General features: G+C 34.9%; 1 protein-coding gene and 1 long non-coding RNA gene across 2 annotated transcripts in view; one reads left to right on the top strand and one right to left on the bottom strand.

Annotated features, from left to right (window-relative positions):
* LOC132205262 (uncharacterized) overlaps positions 1–26,851 on the top strand; it is a 45,965-nt gene that overhangs the window by 9,203 nt on the left and 9,911 nt on the right. The window contains exons 3-5 of the mRNA XM_059634217.1: positions 19,267–19,447; positions 19,903–19,988; positions 24,393–24,488. Of these exons, the coding sequence (XP_059490200.1) occupies positions 19,267–19,447; positions 19,903–19,988; positions 24,393–24,488 (363 nt within the window). The remainder of the gene's footprint in view (positions 1–19,266; positions 19,448–19,902; positions 19,989–24,392; positions 24,489–26,851) is intronic.
* Positions 21,193–22,407, bottom strand: LOC132205271 (uncharacterized). Its single transcript, XR_009442682.1, has 3 exons — positions 22,213–22,407; positions 21,640–21,696; positions 21,193–21,532 (listed from the first exon to the last, which is right to left on the bottom strand). It is a non-coding gene; the product is annotated as an uncharacterized LOC132205271 (long non-coding RNA).

Consider the following 26,851-nt stretch of genomic DNA (forward strand, 5'->3'; position numbering starts at 1 on the left):
CCTAGGTCAATTTGCAAAAAAAAGAATAAGAACGTGAAGGGATGAACTTACTTTTCCGGCGGCGAGTCCGACTGGCTTGAGAGCTGCTCTGCCGAGTCCGTTAGCTTCGGTGCTACGCCGACTCGAGGGCTTCTTCTCACGTCGCATTTCCTCCGACTTTCGCCTGTTTCGGGCCGAATTTGAGCTCAATCTTGATACCGGCGAGACACGATGCACTTTATCAACAAAGAAAGCCATACTAGGATGTTCTGTGGGCGTGTCCGGTTGTCTATTGTGGGAGAAAAGCGGGAACGAGTTTAGCAACCCGACAAATCTTTCTAGAATGAATTTATCAATATAATCATCTGATTAAGTTTTAGATTTTTTGCGACCGAAAAGTTTACATTTTTAGAATATTTAATTAAGGCAGGAGGAAAATCGCGGCGTAATTCTCATTTTTCGATCCCGGTTTCAGCATTGGTAGTCTACCAAAAATACATAATTTTGACAACTTTTGGCCCATGAAAGAAATTTCAATTAATTTAATTATCTACATTTTTCTGTAAGGGTTTATATCATGTATTTTTGATTTTTGTATTTTTTTTTTAAGTAATATTTCTCGCACAAAACGTTTCATAACTCCGCTCCAGATAAAGAATTATTTAAGAATAAAATAAATTATATTTATCGACCTACCAATGCCGAAAATTAGAAGGCTTTATCTGAACGCTAAATTATAAGCTATTAAAATCGTGCAAACACCACGCGTCTAATGAATGGAGCGTGCCACGCTCTCCGCTGCGAGTCTGATTGTGAGAGAGAAATGAGCGAAGCGACATGCAGAGGCCGACGAGTATTAATGCACGACAACGGCTGCTCGGATAAAAAATTAAATTACACCGCGATTTTCCTCATGCCTTAGATAAAAAATATTATAAAAATATATACTTTTCGGTACAAAAAATTCATTTCAGACAACTTTGTCGGGTTGCTAAACTCGTTCCCGCTTACACAAGCGGACACGCCCACATAACATGTGATTAGTTATGGCTTTCTTTGATTACAAATTGCATCGTGTCTCATCGGTATCAAGATTGAGCCCAAATTCGGCCCGAAATAGACAAAAGTCGGCGGAAATGCGACGTGAGAAGAAGCCCTAGAGTCAGCGCAGCACCGAAGCTAACGGACTCGGCAGAGCAGCTCGCAAGCCAGTCGGACTCGTCGCCGGAAAAGTAAGTTCATCCCTTCACGTTCTTATACTTTTTTTTTGCAAATTGACCTAGGAGGCTTATAATTAATTCTGATTTACTGGTTTAACTCGGCCCCATAACCTGCACTTATTTTTTAACGCTGATGAATTGATTGGCTGATGAATTGGATTATACAAATTTTATCAGGCTCCCTTCATAAGTTTATCAATTAAAAGTATGACATTCCCCTACCCCCCTTGCGCCTCCCGTCTTGAGAAATTATCATTATATAATTTTACATTTAGATGTTACAACTCGACATTTTTTGATCGCAATGACATTAATCAAATTAATTCAAAAGTTGCGAAAGTAAGCGATTGCTTAAAAACTTTTGATTTTTATCTCGCCTCTCCAATTCCAATAAAATTGCACTACAACGATCGCTCAAGTTTAAAAAAATTTCTTTCTGTTTTTCAACTTGTTGAAACTGAAAAGTTAACGAGCAGGCTAAAAGTAAAAATATTATGCAACATTCAATCAAGATTTATTTATTTATAGTACTTCGCGCTAATTGGATCTCTAGATAAACAAAAAAAGCACATTTTTTTTTATACTTTTTCGACCTGGAAAATATTGATAAAAAATGAAACGTAATTCTTTGGAGAAACCTTATTTTCATGTAGCACCATTATATGTGAAACGTGATCGTCCTCGCTTGCATCAAATTCGCGCAGGCAATTACACTAATTATGCTCTATTAATAAGACTTCTGAATGACAAACTCGGTCAACTAGCAAGCGAGTCTAATTTGCTGGTCTCGGCAGAGCGATGATTAATTAACCGCAAAGGTTTCATGTGGGCGCCAAAATCATATTAACTCGCCCTCCTGTCCACCTCTAATGATTTGGTTCAGTTGGCTGCATGTTGCGTATCGATTTACTCATCATTAAAATTCAAACTCTTCTCGTCGGCTCTCTATTTCCATGTCAGTAAGGATTACCGTTAGCTGGATTGTTTTACATTCCTCGTTTAAATTTCAATATATTTTGCAATATTTCTCTTCACAATTGTCTTAAAATAATTGCAAGCAAATATATTATTACATTAAAGGTACCAAAATTTTTACTTGTGGCAAAATAAAAACGAAAAATTATAAATCAAAATCAATGATTTTGTAATTTCTATATTCTTTAAATTCAACTGTACGTTGAAAATGCAATTTCCTCTAAATTTATAAGCAAAACAATTTTAAATTTTATTTAATTTAGTAAAATTGAAACTTTGTAAGGTTTATTTTTAAATATTAATATTATGTGGCCCTGAACCTGATTGTAGGCAATGTGATATAACAATTGGACAATAAATAACGACAATTTAAAAAAAAAAAATACATAAATTATTTTGTTGATTTTGTTCTTTTATTACTTATTTATAAATGTTGTGGTTTCAATCAACTTTTTTTCCCATGAGTGTTGAAACCTCAAAATTTATGAAGACGAAAGTTAGTTTTTAAGTCTCTTTAAGTCGCAGTGGAAATAATGTTGTCAAATTAACAACAAATTAATTTCGTAGTACAATTTCACGATCGTGGGTTGATTCGTGGTGTTTTGAATTTGAAGTCGGCTTTTCCTCGATAGGTATTGTGAGTGGTTTAAATGACTTCACAGCTCATGAATTATGGCTGCAGCCCGCAGCAGAAACACGTAGAGCAGGATATTGTTTTTCTTAAACAATAAACAACTCACAAAACCCATCGAGGAAATGCCAACTTTAAATTCAAAACACCATGAACAAATTAATTATGTGGAAAAGTTGTTTTTTCTCATTGGCAGTGCATCTGAAAACTCTCACAATCTTGGGGATGTTGCTATGCAATGTCGATGAAATGCTTGTAAAATCGATAGTTCATTTAAATATTTAATTACAACATGCGTAAGTTGGTAAAAGTATTCTGAACAGTTTATTCATCAAATCAGGCATTGCCACCTGACTTTAGAGGAATAATAAATTCATCTGGATGTTGTGCATCGATTGTTCGTCAACAAAGTTCAACCCCTTCTTTCTGGTTCACTTTTTCCCTCCCTAGTCTGTCTCGGGCTAACAAATGTCTACAGTTTTTCTTGCCTTGTTAAGCATTAAAAAATTCAATTTACTTATGCGCACTGAGCAGAGTCACGTTTGCATTTTCAATGAGAACAAAAAACTAGGCAAAAAAATTAGTACTGAAACACGTAGAAGGTCGGCGGTATAATAAATTGAGCTGAGCTTCCGAGGAAGCCTCGGCGGCATACTGCGTGAAACACAATTACACCCCAGACTATGCGCGCACCGACTGAATTAATAATGAAATCACAGAGAGCGAGAGTTGAGATTTCTCTTCACACAGTGCAGAAAATTAAGTTGCTCAATTTAAAGAAATAAGTAATAACACAAATTTCACATTTCAACTTAGTTGAATAATACCAAGAAAAATTGCAAAATAATGTTTGTATTTATTTTTTTGGTATTTTTTTCATTTCATTTTTTTATCATTTTTTAAATAACTTATTTGTCTTTCATTGGAGTGAAAGAAATTTGTTTCCAGTTTCTATAGAGGTTCTTGAAGTTGTTTTTGTGGAACATTTTGGCACTTAAGGTGCTCAATTTTGGATGAAAAATAAATTCTGGTCTCCTCCGCGGTGAAAATGAGCAAATTTATTGTTTCTTCATGATACTGAAAATCCCTTCTTATGAATTAGGGTTTAACCAGGAACCAAAAATATTAGAGCAGTGTCATGCAGAAAAAAATTAAGTTCCTCATCTTCATCAAGGAAGCTGGAATATTTTTCACCAGTTAAATCTGTTTCGATCCGTCAGAATTTTTCTTTTAAACCATGGAAATTAAATAATGTAAAATTAAAAAATAATTCATGATTGATGTTCCATCAAAGGAATGCGGAATGCATCAAAATTTTTAAGTCCAAAGTATGAACCTGGTATGGACTATTGACATTTTAATTGCGAATTAATTATTTAGCTCGGCGATAATGCATAATGCATATTTTAGCGTTTCACTCTTTAATTATTAGTCGCGTCCATTAACTACCCACGTTTTGCACATGCCATTTAATTGAGCTCCCATCTGTACAGCTGCGCTGGATGCAGCAGCTTGATAATTTTGTCGCTCTCCATTTATTAACTCTTTCTCTTTATACTATCTGCATAAGGTTGAACATACAAAAACTCGAGTGCTATCTATTCAAACAACGCTCGTTTATAATCAGCCCCGGCGTTTCAATCGTACAGACGAGTTAAGAGACTAGACTGGAATCGCATAAAATATGCAAGGGCTGGCAACGATTGGAGCGAGTGAAAATTAAGCGCTCTTCCTATCGCGCGCTTCGCGTGATAAGAGAAGGTGTTCAGTATACATGACAGAATAATTTTCACTCTGCAGAGAGCATTGAATTCAGTTTGTTGAGAAAGAAACTGTTTTTTTTTCATTTGTCCTACAAAAGTTTTAAAAACAGTTTAACTGTTCAATAGTAAAAGCAAATAAAAAATAATTTAAATTACTTTACAAAATAAAATACATACTACAAAAGTTAATAAGTAGGCGCCAAATTTTTTATAATGTAATTCCTCAACACACTTTTTAATTATTTCTATTTTAAATATAGCATAATAAGGTTTCATTAATTATTTAAAATATTTTTATTAAAATTGCCAATTTTTGATTATACTCAATTTTTTTTCTGTCCTTGCCCTCTAGAGCCTTATTAGCTCATTGCTTTCAAAGCGCACTTCTTTTATGAGTTGACTTTATTCACCAGTTTTTTGTCATAACAGGAGATTATTTATTGAAAATTATTGAAGTGCAGTGAACCCATAAAGCTTGGAACTTACTGCGGGCTCATTTTCCCATGACCATTAATTCAATCAGAGGCAGTTCGCAAGAGCCGTTAGCGAGATAATTAAGTGGCAATATCTCACCACTGTATAATTCTTGCTTGCCAGACTGCATCTTTTCCTGTTTATATGCCTGTAAAGCGACGGATATAGAGGCGAAATTTATCTGCCCGAGGGCACACACATAAATCAACTCCGGGTACATAAATCAAGTCTGCGGGGCGTGGTGCGAATAATAATAATAAGACGGGCGAGTTTTAATACAATCGACTGCAACGGCGTGTTATGCAACCCGCCTGACGGCCGGGGAGATGCCGTGGGGCAGCTGGTGCTCGGTAGACGGGACAACTTCCTAGTCTTGTGTCAACCTCATATTGCGCTCTATCTCTTCTGTAATGACACTGCACTCGTTGCAGCTTTAATCAAATCACGGTTTTTTGCTAAGGCGTGGTCTTGCAGCACTGCCCTGGTAAATGATAATTTCATCAAAATGGAAATCGCGTTTATCACAAGAAAATCGCCGGATGCATGTTCCGCTAGATTGCTATGAATTGTTTTTGAATAATTTATTTGTTCGTGCATTTTGAGCTACTTTTAATCGTGGTGAGAATAGAGCTTCAAAACTTTCAATAGAAATTGGTAAAAAAAATTAATCACAAGCAATTTGATCATTTTTCTGGAAAATAAATTCTACAAAAAATTTATTTTAATCCATTATTTAAAGCTCATTTACTTAAAACATTCACGTGGTGCTTCATACATAGTCTATTGAATTTATGATTTCTTGCATTATATAATTTAAAAGATTGTAACAAAAAAGCCATAAATATTTGCCAAAATATAAAGGTATTTCATAATTTCCTTTAAGATAGGGTTGATATAAAAGTTTTGCTATGATATTCATACTATCTACCAAAAATAATAATACAAAAAAAGAAGAAAAACACAAATATTTTAATATAAATTCCTCATAGCTCATAAGAATTATAAAAGTATTGCTATAAGGTAGAGCGCAGCAAAGCACTCCTACCAACGAGGTTAAGAGCTTTGATATTAGATCAGCGTGTGCGGCCAATTCTATAAAAATCCCATCAGCTGCTGAATAAACCCACCCTTTGGCGAGCGTGTATGCATGGCAGAAAGTCTGCACTCTGGGGATGCGCTTGTAATCAGATCCAACCGCAATAATTATACAGCGCACAACCTCGTCGTCAGCACCTAATTGAAAAATGATTGCATTTCGCTCTACAGACGCGCCGATATTGCATCGCCCGTACACTTTTATTGCGTTCATATCCTTTGATTTATATATTTATTGATATATATGTGTTACGTAATTTATATCTGTGACACTTGGGCTGATCGTGACGGAAATACAATGACCGGACACGTGACTGAAGTGCGGAGTGGGCAACTGGCAGCTAGAAAAATATAATATGGAGCAAGCACAGTTGTCATGACTGTCAAACGCAATTGGAAAATAACTGCGCTCGTCCTTTTCTCGATGATGTAATAACTATGAAAATATGAGTTCTTCTCGGCTGGTAATGAGTTTGAAAGTGGGTATGTTCTTGTCGTGTCGAATGCATCTCTCGATATTGCTAGGCTCGTCTCCAGTGACGTCAATTTAAAAGGCTTTATTTTACTTTCAAAAGCAATGCCAGCAATTATGACATGTGATACTGCAAACGGCAAAGAGCTTTAATAACAGAGTCATAATGCCAAGAATAGAATTAACTTTGAATTTAATAACAAAAAAAAGTTTTTTTTTTAACAAGAAACAAAATTACATTGCACGCCTTCATTATTATACAAAGATGTGTTGATTTCGTTTTTTCGTTTCTGCTTATGATGATTATTTTGGTAAAAAATCCGAGTTCTTCAATCGGCTCCAATCAAGCGAAATCTTTATGACATGGCCCAAAGTGCTTTTATTCACTATTCGTTTTGCGTCTAACTGAACCGGTCAAGGACAAGATATGCTAATTCTTGCTTCATTTCTGTTTCAGTATAAAAAGAATGCTTTAATTACCATATTTAATTATTAGCTTTCATTTTCAATAAGATACTTGAAATTTCATTTAATTCGTACATGAAATCTTAAATTTATAAATTACTATTTCAATCGAAAATAACTGAAATATGCTTTTTTTTTAAGATAGGAACATTTTGCTTTTTCTTTTAAAAATGACAAACAGAGAAAAATAGAAATTTAGTGTTGTTAAATTACCCAACCGGTTGGGTAATTTAACAACACTATGTGTGCTGCAATTTCTATTTTAATTTCTTCCACATCAACAAAACAGGAAATGCGACACAACTTTGCCGTAAGAGAACTCACCTGTCCGGGACAAAGAAAAATATTTGCCACGAGAGAGCAGCTGCAACTTGTTTATGCAAATGTGAAATATGCAACCCGCCTCACCGCTGCTCCTTTGAGCTCCAAGCGCCCCTTTGTGAAATTTCTGGGCCCACAGACGTGCTTGTCGAGTTTTTCCACATCAAATAGTTTCAGAAGAATATAAATATCGCACTGCATTTCATAATTACATAGCGCGCGATGTTGGAACTTGGGGAAAGAAAAACAAAAACGAGTGGCGAGTGTGCATTGCGAAACTTTGCGAGATGAGAGAGTCTGCAAGATTGGCTAATGTCTCCTCTCTGGCCGGGATGTAAAAATATGATTGCACGTCGCTCACAAGTTTCTACTTTAATACATACAAGGAGTGCAAAGACGTCTTTCCTCTCTAAGTCTCTACTTTATGTGCGCATTCCATGCGAGTTAAATTAGGTCATTTATCTGGAACCTTAATTAAATAATCACTTTTTAACTACAAAAAATATAACTTTAATTATATTGACTCGTGTGAACATTTAAATTCCTTTTTTTTTAGCAATTTAAGAAAATATTAAATTCAATGACGTTTTTCCTTCTCAATTATAAAAAAAAACTTTCATTGAATAGTTTATATCTTTGAAAAATTTATTATAAAAAAAGACACTACAGAAAACTATATTGGATTTCAATAGAAAATATCTTTCTTCAAGCTATTTAGTTGTGACGTGTTTGTGTTGAGTCTCCAGCAAGAAAAGTTAATCACAGCGATTCGCCTTGACCTTTTCAAAGAAGAAGAAACGAGACGGCAGAAATTTAGTGCAAAAGGAAATGCGTGCGTGTGTTGCTCTCACCGGCCTCCCTTTGGCCTCCCTTCGGCCCCCGACAGACACACAATAGTCCCATTTTGAGGAACCTGCTGCAGCTACTCTGTAGAATAGATTTATCTCTATGGCAACGGCGTCTCTCTCGTGCCGCCGAGTGCGAATGGTTGCGTGTAACAAAGAAAGCACACTTTGCCAAGTTCTGACACACCAATTGCGAGATTTGCTAACAAAAGACTTCTGTAGAGATTTCAGAATTAGAGGCTTCAGTCGAAAGACATTCAACCCTAACTAGATTCTTGGCCCTTAACAACATAACGACATCATACTTGCAAGAATATATTGAGGAAAAAATCCAGACAAAAGTGACAAAATTGGATTAAAAGTCTCTTTTGTACACGTGCAGCTTGTTAGGCTCAAATGTTATTTGAAAATTCCTATAGATAATAATTTTTTTGTTATTCAAAATTTTAAGGCATCAATTTTTTACAACATATGTCTCCAGATTTAAATGTATCCCTATTGAAAATTTTTTCTCACTGAATTGACGTCAAATCACTCAGCGAGAATAATGTGTACGGAAAAAAGTTATTTTCACTTGACACTCGTGATTCTCATCATCTATCATTTAGCATGGAGCAAATTTTTTCTCTATTGTTCAAAAAGTACTTAAAGTCGCGAAATAACAAAGCGCTAAAAGCCGTTGCTCTCAACAAGACAGAGCTTCACTTCTTGTTGTGGGGCTGTGCGAGAATTTTCTCGTCGGAGATAAAAAAGAGGCGACGCGCTTCCGAAGAGGGTGATTGCTCTGCGCGCAAAACTGAATGCAGCTTAATTGTTTTACAATGGCTTTGGCCCCGTGGAGATAAGAGGCTTATAATCGGAAACGAGTTCCCAACAGAGAGCTGCTGGTAGACGGACGACGATTTGTGGGGTGCGCGTGGGTCACTGACCCTTATCGGGGACAATATATTTCAGATTCAACTCGGGATTACGCGTTGGCAAGGAATTTCTAGATGCGTTTTCCAACTAGACAAACTCTCTGAATAATGGCCAGTTTATAAGCCAAAATTTGAAACAAATGATGCTACCTTATAATGACACAAAGTGCTGTGGTTTATGAGCAATTGATTGATATCTTTTGCTATTACAACATACTTCAAAAATATTTTCTTTCATTGATGTTATTTATAAACTTATTCTCCACTTGGCAAAATCAGTATTCAAAGCGCCATGATCGAGTCCGAAACGATGGTTTGAAATATTGCAATTTTGGTATCATGTTTGCATTATGATGTGCTGGAAATTTATCTTTCATAATAAAAAAAAGAAATAATATCCCCTGAAGTGGATCTGTAAGTTTTTAATTTATTTGAAATTTGCAGATGAAATTTTTACTATCATTAAAATCAATTTTGTCAGACCCTGACTAAACTGAGAAAAAAAGTCAGGTAAGAAATCACAACTTTTCATTTTTCAATAATATTTGCATTTCGCTGAATTTCTCGTTGGAAAAAATCACAAGCCGAGTCTCGTTTCCTGCAATATAGCCACTAGGAGAAGGGTTTGATGCACTTTTCTGCTTTCGCCTCCGCGATTTATCACTCGGCTGACGATATTCTGCGATATTGCTTTTGCTGGTGCACGTTTTGCAAAAGCTATAATTGCAACAGCAGCCCTCTGAGTTAGATGGGCCCATTTGCACATGTAGGTCGCGGCGGCGTAGCGCGAACGTGCGAGAGAGCAACTCGAGCGACACAGCGCACTTTTATGCAAATACGCGGAAAGAATTAATCCGACGGCCAGATGATTGTGCAACACAAAAACGGTCTTGCGAGAGTGTTATGGGGTATGTTGCATGCCCGACTTCTTGCAACACCTTGTTGTTGCACTTAACAGCAATCCGTTTACGCGTCGGATAAACACAAGATTTGTTTTAGCGAGTGTAAACTGAATTTCTGAATTTGCGCAACACTTTTGTGTGATGTAAATTTGTTGTGTCTGGTACGAAAACCACGGCTGATTAAAAGTTTTATTTTACCATTCATAAAGACTTATTTTGTAAAATTTAGAGATTAAATATTGGTTTTTATATCGTTTATAATTAATAATATTAACCATTATTGACGTTAATCTAGTTTTGTATAAGTGGATTAATTGGGAGAACATTGCTTAAAATTGCATAATATGAACCTTCCTTCCAATATGGTTTTCAGTTTTATAATGAATTACGAGACAACATGTTCAGAAATAGACTTTGAAAAAAGAGCTGAAATTTATCTCTCATCTATGTGCTGCATCATCTACAAAAATTTAAAACTTACCAAAGATCTGCTTTTTGTTTAAAAATTATTAAAAGAAAAATCAAGCAAAATATCTAAGCTAATGAGTTGTCCTTTGCAGCGGGATTGAACTCTTTTTTTAATAATATACTGAAAGAAATGTTGAATATTAATTTTTTCATACAATAAGTTTCATTAACAACTTTGATACCAGCTGTGGTATTTCTCGAAAGCTATAGAAATGTACATAAAGAGCAAAAGTCACTCGGAAGTTGCCTAATTAGCGCGTGCTCAGTTGATGCGTGAAGCTTGTTTTGCAAAAGATAGCAACAGATTTTGCGCGCAAATGCATCCCCAGCTAATTACAACACTCATTTGCAGAGACGCGCGTTGCTGCGGTGGAGTGCAGCGCGCGTTATTGGGTCAAAGCTCTAGAGAAATAATCTCGTCTATGGAGGTATTTCGTCATTTATCATGCGGCCGGATTGGAAGTGACAGTGCGCACCGGGAATAATGTTGCTAGGCTGGTTCGCCACTGCATCAAAACGCCCTTCGATTGCACGCGAATTTCACGCCCCCATGCGTCCGATATTCAGTTTGAAAAATGGTGTTCCGAACGAACAATCGACAGCTTTCTCCTATAAATTTTGCGTGTCATCGTTGAACGTGTGAATAAGTACAGATGATTGATTTACATTATTTCGACCTTTTCTTTCCTTCAAGAGTCCTTTTTTTTAATCGTTGGATTTTGTTGTTCATATTTTTACAATAATTTCATTGAGAGATTAGTTGAATGGGACCCAAATTATATAAAGTTAAATTTGTTTTTCTACGAGATAAAAAAAACTTCTAGCTCTTTCTTGATAATTCATTTTGCAAAAAAGTTTAGTTAAATCAATACAAATACAATTTTGCAACATTTCAACAATTGGGGTGCAATGGAGCAAGGAAATTAAGTTTCCATTGTTTGGGCTTATCAGAGACGGATCCTCTTGAAACTACCTAATAGCAATGTATTCGAAATTGATTGAATTGCCTTATTTTAGATATATTTTTATAAAGTGTAAATGCGTTTGAATTTAAATTATTTGGTGCATCCCAACCACCTTCAATCAGAACTCTCACATTTTTCCATTTTCAATATTATTACATTTTTTCTTTGCATTACATAGACTGTGTGTGACGAAGTGGCAAGGGTGTGTGCGGTCGTGCCTGTCTCGCTGTGAATGCAAACGGCACAAACCGCGCGCTCTGAACTCAAAATGCGCGTCACTCGGTCTGGAAAATTGCGCTTTTTAGTTGAATGATTTGCATGAAAAGCTTTGCTCGCTTGAAACAAACAAGCTCCTTAATGAAAAAACTAAGTGCATGCGAGCAGGCAGCGACGTTGGCACTCATATACATAGCATGCTAATGATTTTTAACATACTATTTACTTGGTATTTGTCTTTGATCAGCCAACGACGGGCTTAAAAAACAAACTGAAATTTATAAAAAAAATTAATGTTTTCTGAAATTTTTTTAGACAGGAAACCAACAGGATGTCATAATGACTCGAAATCCTGACAATTCGTGAATAAATCCATTTTTTAAGAAAATTTAATTTAAGAGAGGAATTCACGGAAAGTTTATTTTTGAAATTTGCCCTTTGCTTATTTTGTAGAATTTTATATTGGAATTTTGTCTCCAAATTACTGTCAATTACTCAAATCAATTAAACTTTGTCCTAATTAAGACCAAAACAAAAATTATAAGACATTATTCTATAAAATTGATATATTTTGTGTGTTTTTTTAACTTTTTCTGTATATTTGAGGAGACTCCTTTAATTAAAAGATTTAAATAAAGGAGGTTATATTGTAAATTACTGAACTAATAATCATCAATTAATTTTACATATTCCTCATATTCACAAATTAAATTAATTTCAGGTTCTGGCATTCCAAAAAATCGGAACAAAGAAAAGAGTTGGATTGCGCTTATTGTGGATTTTTTTTGTTAAGCTGACGATGGTAAATATAAATAATCCTGTTTCGAAATTGCTATTTTCCGCCGTAATACAAATCGATTGGACTTGATTATTCGGTCTTGCTTATACGTCTCGCGAGACCATCTTGCTGGGAAAGATTTTGATTGTGTTCCCGAGTAATAATGCCCAGGCGAGACTCGTTCTTTATTGAGGTTAATGCAGCAGCTCTCTCGCAGACTCGATATTTCCTTCCAGGCCATTTCTTGCACTTGCGACGAACGTGGAGTGTGTTTGTGTGTCTCTCTCTCTAGCTGTATGGGAGAGAAATAAAAAGAACGGCTCCAGCTTTTTCCTGGATCAATTTTCATCATTCCCTAGCTGCTCTACCGATATCAAAATAAAACACACGCGTGTGCGTTTGAGTAAGAAGATGCCATTGCTTTACTGGGAATAAAGCAATAAAATAAAAGGATTTTGTCATTCCTAATATTCCTATGAAGGCAATCTTTTACAGAGGAAAAATAATGGGGTATCCCATATCCAATTTATTGAAACTTGAAACATTGAAAACTCTGCAACCTGTTCATTATCATATCACCAGACCCAAATGTCTGCAGATTTAAAGACAAAATTACAATTATTATTCCTCATAACTGGTAAATGATCCCATAATTATAATTCTAAAAATATTAAGATCTGGCTGTAGGTACATTTAGACTCTTAATTAGGGAAGCAAAAAACTCTCGAGATTTTTTAATTTGAATTTCTTGAGTAGGGTAAAAGACGCAATTTTACGCAATATTATTTCCATGAAATATCTGAACAAGGGGGAGCACAATTGTTCGCTTTTCAAGTTAATCGGTTTTTGTGCGAGCTCCCTGCCACCGATTGTTCTTTGAAACAAAAGCACCCGCTAATTAATGAGAAATTCCTCCATTGAAAAAGGAACATAACTCTTGATGCACATATAATCTCGAGGCAAATTACAGAGGTACTTTATGTACAAGCAACCGTGTTTGGAACAAATCAAAATGAAAAGGCCATGAACTTTGTTCCAAATCAAGCAGATAATTAAATTCACCCTCACTCACATTGGGCAGATCAATTATTTAATTCTATTTGCCCGTTCGCGTGTCTTGGAGCGAGCAAGCGAGGTGCCATTCTTCTCTTTGTTATCTCTGCGCGCCGTGTCAGACGGTGCCCCAAAAACGCGTTTTTGCATGCCCCAAATTTGCCTGCCGGGCCTCACACGTAGCGAGGGAGGGCACTGCCTTGATTGTGACCCAGACAGCACGCCCACATGCATACCTCGGCCAATTTTTCGCTAGAGTTACTCTGGTAATTGGCAGAAAAAAATGCATTTTAACACCTTTGAACACAAGCATTTGTTCCCTTTGTGGAATTTTGCACTGACAAATGAGACGGTGTGTGAGGAATACTAGGGGTTATTCACTCTGTCTCTGATTTTAATTTTGCAGTTTTTCTGATTTAATTATTTTTTAAGTACCGATGATTTCCAAATTAATTAATAACTTCCCCTCTGCCTTTTACAAGCTATTATTTAAAATAATTTATTTTCATGATAATAAAAAACTTCAAAGGATTTTGAAATGGGAGAGAACGTTCAATTGAAATAAAAAATTTAAAATTCTTCATAAAAAGAACAAAAAGAAATATATTTTAGGCCTAGCAGTAGTTCAATAGGTAAATAGTCATGTTCTTTTTTATAATTTAATCTTTGTACTAATTAATGTAAAAGTATTTCCTTAAAAAAAGTAGCTCATTATAAGACACACACAAACTTCAATGGAATTACAAAAATATTTTTAGAAGATTTAATCATTAATTATGTCAAACGTCGTTTAATAAATGTATATTTTGCGGAAAATACGATATGAGATTTTGAAAAGCAATTAATTTCCTGATTAAATGCTCGCAAAATTTTAGAAGACACATTTATGTTTTTCTTTTGCAAAAATTGAGTTGGATAAACATTAATATTAATTATATAATTTCATACAATACATTCATTTAATTCTGTTGGGATCAACATAAGCTATAACTAGAACTATAAAATTCATAAATTCATTTTAGGCTAACGTGCTTCTGGTCTTAATTAGGCAGAATGGAAATTCCCCCTCTTTTTTTAACTAACTTTATAAAATTAACGTTGAGGTCGAAAGGGTTGGACCCCGTCACGCACCTATTGTTCTTTTCTTTGTGAAAACAAAACTTTTATTATCTCCTGAGAGCTAAGAGGTGCCTTATGCATTGTTTTTTCCCTCGCTCCGAGTTCTTTTGTCCGAGTATTTTTTACATAGGATACGCAGTGAAAGCCGAAATGAACAAAACAAAAGAGCCCACACGTCACAGCCACGCGCACCCTAAATCAAGAGGTTTATTACGCAAAATTTGGACTTTTGCCTGAAAATCTGTAGCGTGAATTGAGTGCCAGATTGTAAATTTTTTTATAACAAGGGCACTTTTGTGAACGGGCTGTCGTTAAGAAAAACAACATCCATTTCCTTAAAGATTAAATTTCAAGCCAGTAAATAAATCCTTTCTGCACATTAATTTAGGGCGAAATATCCAAAAATAGGCTATGGAAACGTGATATCCTTTGTTGAGGATGGAAGAGGCTTGATTAAGCTCGTAATTGCCACAAGAGATTTTCTCCCAGACTGGTTATGTGAGCTGGGGATTTTCCATGGCTTAATTCTGAACAGTCTGCATGGTCATAACAAAACAAATTCTCTTTTCTTGGGCAGTAAATAATTGTGTGCAGGAAAACCGTTCTCGCACACATCATTGCCTCGTAAAGACACTTTTACGTCACTCTTGACGTTGGAGACTTTTTTTATAAATGTTGTTGACAAAAAGCCTTCTTGGTTGAGCGATCAAAAAGCATGTTCACCCCAAAATAAATCTTGCTATTCTATTATATTAAAAATTTGGGCTTATTGTTAGTAAATATTTTTGAATTCCCCTCTTTTTATTTCTAAATTAATAAGAGCACCAAATTTCAACACTGTTGTCATAATAAAAAAATCTAGATCGAATATAATTTCAACTCGGTTGTAAAAATACAATTTACAGACAAATCTATGGTTATTGTATGGCTTATGTAGTTTTTATTTTTAGTTTTTCAATAGAAACTATAGTATCTCCTGTGAAGTTCAGCATCATTTTTCGAAAGATGCTGAAGACTTTGATAGCAATTCCAGAACAAACAAGACATGAATCATTTACAAATAAATTTTTAAGTGGCTCAAACTTTTTGATTTCAGTCATGAAATTTAGTGTTCCTTCAAATTCAACTATCAAAATATTCCGTAAATTATATGAAAGAGATTTTTATTTGGGTGATTTTCTTCATAACTTTCACTCGATTGTCGGTCCAAAAGTTTGTAGCCCTTAATCAAATTGGCTTTTTGAACAGAATTTTTGAACGCTTGACCAAAAGCCTTTTTGTCAACAACATATATTATATATTTTTTGGCTGGGAAAGCAGAGGCGGCGTATATAACAGCCTAATAAAATGCAAGTTGCAAAGGTCGCGCGCCACAGTGGCTGATGGAAATGTCAAGCTGCAGGTTGGCCTAGGGGAGTTGCGTGGGAGGCGAGTTTGTTTGCTACGCAGCCCTTTGCTTATTGAAACGAGGCGTGTCGCCCGCCGCTGGCGAAAAAAGTTTTGTCGAAATTGCGAGACGCGCACTGATATGCGTCGCTCGGCCCGTGGAATTGCTTCCAAGGAAAAACAAGTGCCCCGGAGAGAAATTTACCAGAAATTGACCCAGAAATTTGCCTTCTGTTGATACACCAAGCGAAAGTAATGAAAACACCAAAAAGACGGCACATTTTTTTTATGATGAAAAATGCTGTGCGTGATATGTGAGATGAAAACTAAAATTTTGTAAAAATAAAAATTGAAAACTGTTCACTTGGAAAATAAACTTAGGAAAAAAATTGATGAAAAATTGAAACCGGGCGAACCTCGTTGCAAAGAAAAAATGAAAAAATTAAAGGACAACTGACCCCAAAGGCGACCTGCGGTCTGCTGGTACTTTAAAACCTAGGATTTCTTGTGTCCGACTAAAACTAAGTGGGAGGAATTAATAAAATGGGAGAATTTAATTTTAATAAACAAAAATTGCAGAAATTAATTAAGCAAAAGAGTCAGTCAACAGCTTCATACTGTGATTTTGGCAGAAATTTCCAGGGCAATGAACCCAAAGACTTCTGGCAAAATCACAGTAATCTGCCGCACTACTGGTTAGTAAGACAGCTGTTTCGGCCAATCCAGGCCTCATCAGCTAACCTGAGTGCCGGTCCTCTCCTTTCGGAGAAGTCCGAGAGACTGATGCTGAATTCCTCCCACTTAGTTTTAGTCGGACACAAGAAATCCTAGGTTTTAAAGTACCAGCAGACCGCAGGTCGCCTTTGGGGTCAGTTGTCCTTTAATTTTTTCATTTTTTCTTTGCAACGAGGTTCGCCCGGTTTCAATTTTTCATGAAATCCACCTCGAGTGTTACCATTCAAAAAAATTGATTTTGATATTAAATTTTTTTTCGTAGGGCGATATTTAATTTTGCTTATATAATATTATAAAAAAGTATAGAAATCATGTGGTTGATATGAGATTTTTTTAATTAAAAATTTCTTTGGTTTGTAAATTCATGATCTAAGGTCAGGTATATAAATTCCCCTCCACAACTGAATTTTGAGTCGCGAATTGTTTATTAATTTTGTTAAAAACAAATATCCAAATAGCTTTCAAGAAAATGCCGACAAATATCAATTCATTTTGTGGCTACTTTAATTATTCTCTTCTTTTATTTAAACGTTTAGCAACACCCGCACAAACATAACAAAAATGAACTTCATCTGATGCAGTTTCTGTAACAATAATATTTAGGAATGGCAGGAAATGAAAGGTATAAGACAATAAATATTAGATTCCAATTCAATTTCTTAATTAATAGAATAGCTGCTTTTAAATGCTGTTTCTTTTTTGATAATTAAACAAAATGTTTTAATGTTTTTGCCAACCAATTAAAAATTGGTATTAAAAATGATGATGGTTATCATTTTTTTCTGCTAAAAATTTGGATTTAACTCTGCGAAGGACATACTATTAACGCGGTTTCAACTCTTTGTGGAGGAAAGTAGATCGATATCGGACAAGGGAGAAGAAAAGCGTGTCGGTTTTTATCTTGGCAAGGGACAAAGGACGTTTGTCGTGCGATCGTGTAACACTTTCACTGCGGGTAGGAAATTCGTCCGCAAAGAGTAGAATAAGGCCACCTGAGATCCACGGCAAATTACCGCCGCCCACACGCAGCAATTTATTTCGTGCGACACAAACAGTTTAGCAAGTTGAAGGAAGGAAGGAAAGTGACGACGCGGCAAAAATTAATGGTGTGTCATCTTCCTTACAGCTTTCTGCTTCCGAGAGCAGATTATCAAAGGATTAGCCCCTTATTTGCGACGGGGCGCATATTTTGCTCCATGAATCTAATTTTGTAGCGCACCGCCGTCAAGATTTGCCCTCTTTTATTGAATTTTCTTGGTGAAAAATTGCCGGGACATGGGACATGGCGTGTTTATAGATTCGGAAGAGAAGCCAAAGTATTGAAAGTCGTGCAAATATCATTCAGAGAGTCTTGGCACTCTTTCAACAACGATATTTATCATCCGCGCCTATCGTTTTTCTATTCAATTTGTTTTGTACAAAATGGAAAAAAAATAATATAATAGAAGTTGTCAATCTGATAGCGATTTTCGTTATTACAAATAAGGTTTATCTTGACAAACTCTTTTCTCTCCTTTAGAGGAAGTTAAATTATTATTTTATTCATTTAATTGATATGAGGAATATTTAAATTATCACTATTAAAATTTAATGATTTTCAAGTAAATTTTACAAAAGGCAAAAAATGAAGGAACAAAACCAATTATACTAAAAATTTTATTTAATTAAAGACAAACCAATGAGTCGCTGGATTACATCTTTGTTCTTATCTACAATTTGTTGACGAATACAAAGTTAATTTGCAACTTTTGAATGAAGCCAGAAACTTGGTCAGACACACAAACTTCTTCATCTCGATCGGATTGGCAATTTAACTTTCTCGTTCTCGCGCCTGCTCCGATATAATGCTGAAAATTGATTCTCCATCTGTCTGTCTGTTATTCAGCCTCTGTGTGCTGGCAAACTTTATGCCGAAGCCAAATATTCAAAATATACTCCTTTCGCACTTTTGTAAACAAAAAAATAATGTCGTCTGGCACGTGTTCTTTTGAGACGGAATTTGATGTGCCACATGCAATGCGGTCTATAAAGTTTAATTGGGAGTTCGTGACATTAAACTTAGCAGGAAGTTCTGTTGATAAATTATGGACACGTGAGCCTCATTTGTTGCTGAATTTTGACATAGTTAGTAATTATATTGGCTTCTCTTTGGTTTATTGAATTTCACAAATGATTTGCTAAAACACGATAGCTGAGAGCTGTCAAAGGGTTTCCCGTTCAAATTAGTTTCCAGAGAACAGCATTGATTTCCACGATGTAAATATAAAGGTATTTATCATTCTTCATTACTGAAGCTCAGAATTATAAATTATGTGTGCTGCAAAATGCTTCCGCGATACAAAATTATTATTATTTTATTATTTCGCTCTTGAAGTCTTTAAGAGAGGCATACTAATTAATTTACAGCCGCGTCTGGAATTATTAAAAATCCTATAATTATTATTTTTAGTTGAAATTTTTTTTTAACAATTTGCTGTTTGTTCACAGACTTACTTTTCGCTGATCTCAATGATCCTGTACATGATACTGGAGGATGAAGACTGGGGCCGATCGAAGAGTAAGAGTGCTCCCACCGTGGAAGGGTCACGTCTTTTGGCCACCGTTGCCCCAACCAATAACTTGAAAGGTGGCGTCAGCAGTTTTCTGGAACCTGAAGGAATATCGCAAGGTAATGCAGTGAAAAGATATTTTACTTTTATTTATTTTTTCATGTACAAATATTAAATATTTTCAAAAGTAAAATGATTGTTAAAATTAAAAATTTTGTTTAATAACATTTAAAATGTATTAATTTAGTAAGGTTTTTATTATTTATCACGTTATCAGACTTCCAATAGTTTTGAATATTTTCTCCAACAAAACTTTCTTATGACTCAATTTTCGACAAATTATTTCTTCGTTTTTAAGAAATTTTTCCCAAATGTAGAAGGTGTCAATTAAATTCTTTTTGACCAGTAAAATAATGTACTTTTATAGAGATGGGGATTGTTTATTGAAATCAAATTAATACTTCTCATTACTTAGAATGCGAGGGGGTTTTGTGAATAATAAAGCAAGTCTGTCTCATAGAATGTTTTGCTTAAATCTGTAAAATTGACGTCTTTTCTTTAATTGTGATTGCAGTTTCAGTGTGGATTGCGGTTGCAGTGCTCACTTGTGCCTTAACTGGTATCCTTTCGTCCGTTTTACTCATTGCTGGACTCTACACAGTGAGTATTATTATTAAAAGCAATTAATAAAGTATCATTTTCTTTTTCTTCAAACAAAATGAGATTTTGATTTCCATTTATTCTCTCTCTCTCCTCTCTCTCTCCATCTCTTCTCTCTCCTCTCCTCTCTCCTCCTCTCTCTCTCCTCTCTCTCTCTCTCTCTCTCTCTCTCTCCTCTCTCTCTCTCTCTCTCTCTCTCTCTCTCTCTCTCTCTCTCTCTCTCCTCTCTCTCTCTCATCTCTCTCTCTCTCTCTCCTCTCTCTCTCTCTCATCTCTCTCTCCTCTCCCTCTCTCTCCTCTTCTCTCTCTCTCCTCTCTCTCTCTCCTCTCTCTCTCCTCTCTCTCTCTCTCTCCTCTCTCTCTCTCTCTCTCTCTCTCTCTCTCTCTCTCTCTCCTCTCTCTCTCGCTCTCTCTCTCTCTCTCGCTCTCTCTCTCTCTCTCTCTCTCTCTCTCTTGTTAGTTCGCAAAATATTATTTGAATTTATTTATTTATTTATTCAAGTAATTCTACACAATGGGCAGCAAAACTATTTGAATCTGACACTTTTTTAATGAAAATTACATTTTCTCTTAATATTTAATAATTTCCTCTATCTGTATTAAAAAGAGTAGAGGTTTCATGAAAGACGTTACAATGCGTTTATTGGGATTTGTGATTAAATAGAAAATACGAGTCAGTGATTACAACACAACGCACATCTATGAAGATATCAAGATATGTGAGAATAATTCGTCGGGAGTGAATAAACAAAAGCAGCGATGCGTAAATCAAAACTGATCCAACTGAGACTTAATTACTTCCGTCGCCATTAAAAATTTGTATAAATTTAGCATTGTGAATTTTAAATCGTCATTAAGTCAGATTCATTGCCGCGGTGACATTATTAAACATTTGAACAAAAAATTTTAATTTCCACGTGAATTCTAGCATATTTTCAGTGAAAACTTGCATTTAAAGTGAAAATTCAATTGAATTAATTTTATAATAAAATTATTTTGCAGGCGTCTCTTCACATTGTAGTTGTTAAAAATATTTTTAAAAGGTTGTTTGATGATTTTATAAAAAATTACAATTTAACAAGAGGAAAATCTAGAGTCAACGAAAGGGTCAATTCGTCAATTATTGTATTTGCAAAAAGTGAAAAAGAAAAATGTTCAAAAGGACTTCATTAATTTTTCTTAAATTAAACACGCATAATTTCTCTTCATATAGTTTTATTGTTTTGCTTTTTGTTAACTATAAATGGAATGAAATATATTATTGCTGGCCTGTATCATTATAAATGGATGCTAATTTATTTTCGCTTTAAGAAGGTTACATTAGTAAATATCCACTTTAATCCTAGTCGGATGATGTCTTTTGGCCGAGCCTCAACGTACAATTAGCTTGCACGCTCTAGCCCTAACGTTATAATTGTATCCAGCAGGACAATTTCTGTAGATCTCATGGCATTTTCGCGCTTCATTAATATTGTTTTTAGCGTTTTCCAAGCATTTCAAATTGTTTTCTTGGCGGATAGGCTGGTTACTAATAGAACTAAAACCTGTAATAAACATCCACTGTTTTACTGTATTATGGCAAAATTAAATTTTTAAGCAAAAAGTAGCAGAATGCAAATCTTTTTATAAAATTATTAAAATACAAAATCACCAGTTACTGGTCCTTTTTCATCTTCAGTATCTTCATGCTCGTGGGTTTTTTGCGTGTCTGGAAAATACAAATTGTATTTTAACAACAAATAAATAAGCTTTCATATTTTTTAATATTTTAAATTTTTTAATTAATAATATTTGATTTCAAAGAAACGTGAAACTTCGTCACTATAAGAAAAATTTTAATCAAAACTGCATGGCAAGTGTGAAGCAGGAGATCATAGAGTTTTCCGCTTTTTCGCTCTCCATTTATTAAGCATTTGAAAATTGTCGTGATTGCTAGTAACTTAATTTGGTACCATTCTTTCAAGCTTCTACATTACAACTAACATTCCCCTTTGTGCAAAAGATAAGTGAGCCTTTGATTGAGTTCCATGATCCCTAGTTTTAGTGTCGACTTGTATAGTGCAAATTTTTAAATCGTGGTATTGATTTTATAATTATAAAATTCAGTGTACTTTGAAATTAAATAATGTACCTGGAGAGGCCCTTCAAGGTCTGGCCTAATTTTTTTTTTATATTGTCAAGTAGAACTACAAAAGTGATATAATATAATGAAATTAAAACTCACTTTCAACCGGTGCAGCATCTATGATAGAAAAAAAGGCAATCAGACATGCCACGGCAATCAAGCATTTTCGAATAGTGTACATCATAAGCAGCGATCTGTCTTTTACTTCAAAAAGGATGCTGCCTCTTGAATAAAGAGCAGCTGACGAACTGGTCCTGCAACGGGCGGACGACAATTGGAAAGGCTTGCTGACGAACCGCGAGACTATAATAGTTTGCTCATGAAATAATGTGGTCGCACCCAAGCTGCCAATTGACGTTGTTAGGAAGTAGGAAGTCGTTATTTCAATTTTGTCTACGTCGATTAGAATTTTATCAGCAGCTGAAATACCACTCTTAATTTAAATGCTAAAATTGTTGAACTTTTATGCATAAAGTAAATTAATTTTTGAAAGTCTTTTTTATCAGGTTCTAATTAAAATAATGTCTTTTGCTTAATAGAAAGGGAAGCAATCAAAATTACTCTTCAATAAAAAAAAATTAAAAAAAAAAAATATATTTAAGACCCAATATTTTTTCAAGTTAGAACTAGAACTAATAACATAGTGTTAGAATTTTAATATAATTCTATCACAATATTTTTTGATCGGGAATGTTTCATCAAATTTAAAAATAAAAATCTTATTTCATAGTGTTTATAATTAAGAAAATGATAAACTGGAAATTTTGGAAATATTTCTCATGACGTGTGTTTTCGTACGTGTTATATTTTTTTATAATTTTTTTGAAATTTAGTGTTGCATCATAAAAATCTTATGAATGTTTTTTTCCAGAATGATGATTGAGGAAAGTTTCCTTTAGCAAATTGAATGCACACTGATTGCGTGTTAATTGAACTGTGGATGAGAACAAAAAAGCAGCTGCCCATTTTCGGCAAAACTCTCTGTCAAGCGCAGCTCGGGATCGAAAACCATCATGTATTCCATGCAAATGAGTGGCAGCCCCCGAGGCGTGGGCGTAAAAGCGTGGCAGGGCCAGTTTGCCTGCAACAAGCAAGTTTGTTTTGCTCACGAGCTGCAAGAAACAAAGGAGGCTGAAACAATCAATTTACAAAGTAACAAATGCGAGTATTTGATGATCGATTTTGTTTATTCGGAGCAACGAGCATTTTGTTGTGATGGGAGAAGGATGTTTTGATAGTCAGTCACAACAACACGCGTTACACGCGCCATTATTTTTGAGAAATTTCGTCGTTGATGTCATGCCAACTGCTTTTAGGGATCAACCGAGCTTAGAGGCTTTTCTGCTGTTATGTAATCTTTCGGTACTTAATAGAATACATAGGAAATTTTATTGCGTTTTGCAGACTCTTATGTCAGATTAACTCTTGTATCAATTTTACATCGATGAATATGTGCCTGATCCTTTATATAAGCAACACACGACATTGAAATAGAATATAAAAGCAATTTAGTTTATGACATGGCTTCATAATATTTTTCCTACGGATCACCATAGTTTGTTGAAAAATATTTTGTAAGAAACATATTAATTTACTTATTATTCGATTTTGGTCATGATATGAGAGCAATTGAAAAAATCTACGTATCCCTTGATTCTATCACAAAAATGTTTGAATGTGTCAAAATTATCAATTAGGAGTTGTTAAACAATGCACGAAAAGGTTATAAAAACTTTTAATGTGATTATTTCGGCATATTGATAAAAGTGAAAGAAAATCTCTCTAATGTTTCTAAAATCTAAGAGACGTATTTTGATTATTTTTTATTTTTAAATATACTTCAAAAATTTTATTATACTTTTTTTAAGTTAATTGCGATCATGTATGTAATAAGCTTTTTACATATTTGTAAAAAAAAAATATAAAAATCGTGTTAGATTTCAGTTGAAATTTTATTTCTTTATAACCGTCTCCTTTCAAAATAATTTTGTTAAAAAATTAAACAGATGCAGGCTGGAGTGTTTAATTCAATAACAATATTTTGAACATTGATTATTATTTTTCTGGAATTCCAGTCAAATTTCTTAAAAAAAAATTTTCAACTTTTGCTAACTTAAAAAAATGGAATTTAATTTTTACACACCAGACAGCATTTATTATTATTATTCCTATTTTTCTTTGCTTTGAATAGCTTTGAGAAGAACACATTTATAGTTTAATTGAATCTTTTCCAGAAAAAATAAGGAATCCCTTTACTTTATATTAAATGTTGCTTTCAGGACAGGAGAAGCTTTCTTGTACCTTGGGTGTTTAATGTGATGGGAACGAGTGCGATGGATTTGTGTCACACGTTCTACTTGCTCCTCTTTGAGAAGGTAAGCAGTCTGTTATTATTATCTTTCATAATCATTGCTCCCCGACACGATGTGTATCAGTTCTTAACTTAAAAAATTGCATCGTTTCGTCCTCTCCCAAGAGCTGTGTCATAAAATAACGATATCTTTCTTTTTAATATGAAGAATTTTCAATCAGACGAGATCAGAGTGCCAATCAGACAAGCTTTCTTGCACCGCCGAATCCAATATCCAATTGATGAAACAGGCTGAAAGTGGCGGGCGGAAGCCATTAGCGATTTTTTACGCTCTTGTGAATGCAAAAAGCACTCTACTCTGCCTGCCACTCTTCCGCTCCACCACCAAAATTGCTTTGGCAGCCACAGTGACCTAAAGCAAAAATTTTCATTATCCTGTCATTTCCACGCTAAGCGGTGTTTTTTGTTTGTTACACAAGAGGACCTGTGATCAAAATTTTATGACGCTTAATTTTGTGAAGGTTAAATCCAAAAATGATTGTACTCTCAGAAAATTCATATAGCTCTCTCCCTAAGCCTCTAGGAAAACATTTTTTAATAGAAATAATATACCTTCCAACTTCCAAAGCATTTTAAGTAAGTTTTTATATTTTCATTTTAGCAAAATCAGCTTTAAAAATCCAATAATTTTGGCGATGCGATTTTTATAACACAGACTAATTCTTAAAACTTTCGGAACATTTTCACTCTTTTTGAAAAGCCACATTAATTATACAAGATACTGTTTGATGTTTATAGAAGGACACGTCAAGACTTTTTATATAAGTTCGCAGAACTAATCAACAGCTAGTGAAGTTAATTAAGCGTTCGAGCGTCATACGCAGGCTTGAAATGGGCCAGACGATCAATACAGTACATGAATGAAGTCTGGAACTATTTCAAAAAATCGCCAAGCTTTTAATTGTGGGCAAAATATAAATATATTTGTCATATATAATATATTATTGCATTGTTTTATCAATTATTAAAATTTTTTACAAATTTCTATTGTATATCGTCTTGAACTAATGTATCACACGTTGTTTTTGTTCGCATTGCATAACGAGCGTCAAAAATGAATAAGCGCGTCCCAAAAAAAAGAAGAGAAAATTGATATATGTCCCTAATGACTGTGCTGTCCGGTTCTTTGTCAAAGACATATTTCCTTCGTCATTACCGGACTGGAAAAGCGAAACGCGTCCTTCTTTCCACCAGAGTGGTATTCCATCTTGGAAAATAATATCCCACATCCGATGTTGGAAGACAGCAGCTGCTGTTGCGTCGCCTCGCTTGAACGATGTAGGCATTTTTCTTCATCGTCATGCGGCGCTGGTTGCATACTTTCGCACTTTTTCTCCAGAATCGACGGACGGCTTGATTAAATTGCTTTTACAGAATGGGGCAAGGCTTAATTAATTAGTTCACCCGCTTTGGCAAAATATGTATTTTTCTTTTCTCCAACTTTTTCGAGTTAGAGAGTGACTAATCCTGCTCGGCTGGAGTTGAAAGCAAGGACGCTTTGATCATGACATGAGCTACCTGAAGTGAAACAAGAAACAGATATTAAAAGTTTCAGAGTGCCTCAAAAAAGTTTTTATTACATCCTATAAATATCAGATTATTTTGAAGTTATTTCTAATATTTCTTAACTCTCACGAGAATATTTTTCAGATACTTTTTACCCTTTGAATGAAAACCTGTGTGGTTCATCCTGATTGACAGGAGAATGGAGGAAAGCACTCAAAGCACCGTAATATCCGTATCAAAGAAGAAGCTGCTTGTCAAGAAACAAACGCCTCAGGCTTTCCATGCAAATTGTGTGCGCGTGTCAATTTACGTTCTGCTTTGAAGCCGGCAATGAGAAATGTTTTCGGAGGAAATCAATTCGCTGCCACTTGGCCTTTGCAATATCCTCTGCTTTTTATGTCTGATGAGATTTCGTACGTGCGAAACGAATCTCTTCTATTACGTAACTCGGTGTTTTTATTGTTAACGTTTGAGGGCAAGGAAAACTTTCTTGATGCCCTCTCGTTTCCAGACGAAAATCAAGTGCGTGTCGGGAATTCCATTCAGAATGAACTCTGCGTAGGAGTCATAATGGGCCGCTTAGATCCTGTCAATGGGCACGTAAGCAGAGAAGTATCTTATTTCTTTTGCGTCTTTTCTTTGTTTGAAGGGTTTGAAGTCAGAATCTGCCACCAGTTTGGACGAAAATGTTTGAAGATACAACTGATCGTAACCTGCCTCACAAAGAATTTAATTTTTAATGTTTTAAAATTTTGTGTTCCCTTTAAAAATGTAAGAATCAGGTTCATTTAAAAAGATGACAGGCAACCTTCGAAGCAATATCTTAAATTTCACTGATCAATTTTTGTATTAAATGAGAGC

This window comes from Neocloeon triangulifer, unplaced genomic scaffold, assembly GCF_031216515.1.
Source record: "Neocloeon triangulifer isolate White Clay Creek 2 clone unplaced genomic scaffold, ASM3121651v1 ptg000001l, whole genome shotgun sequence".
Lineage (NCBI taxonomy): Eukaryota > Metazoa > Arthropoda > Insecta > Ephemeroptera > Baetidae > Neocloeon > Neocloeon triangulifer.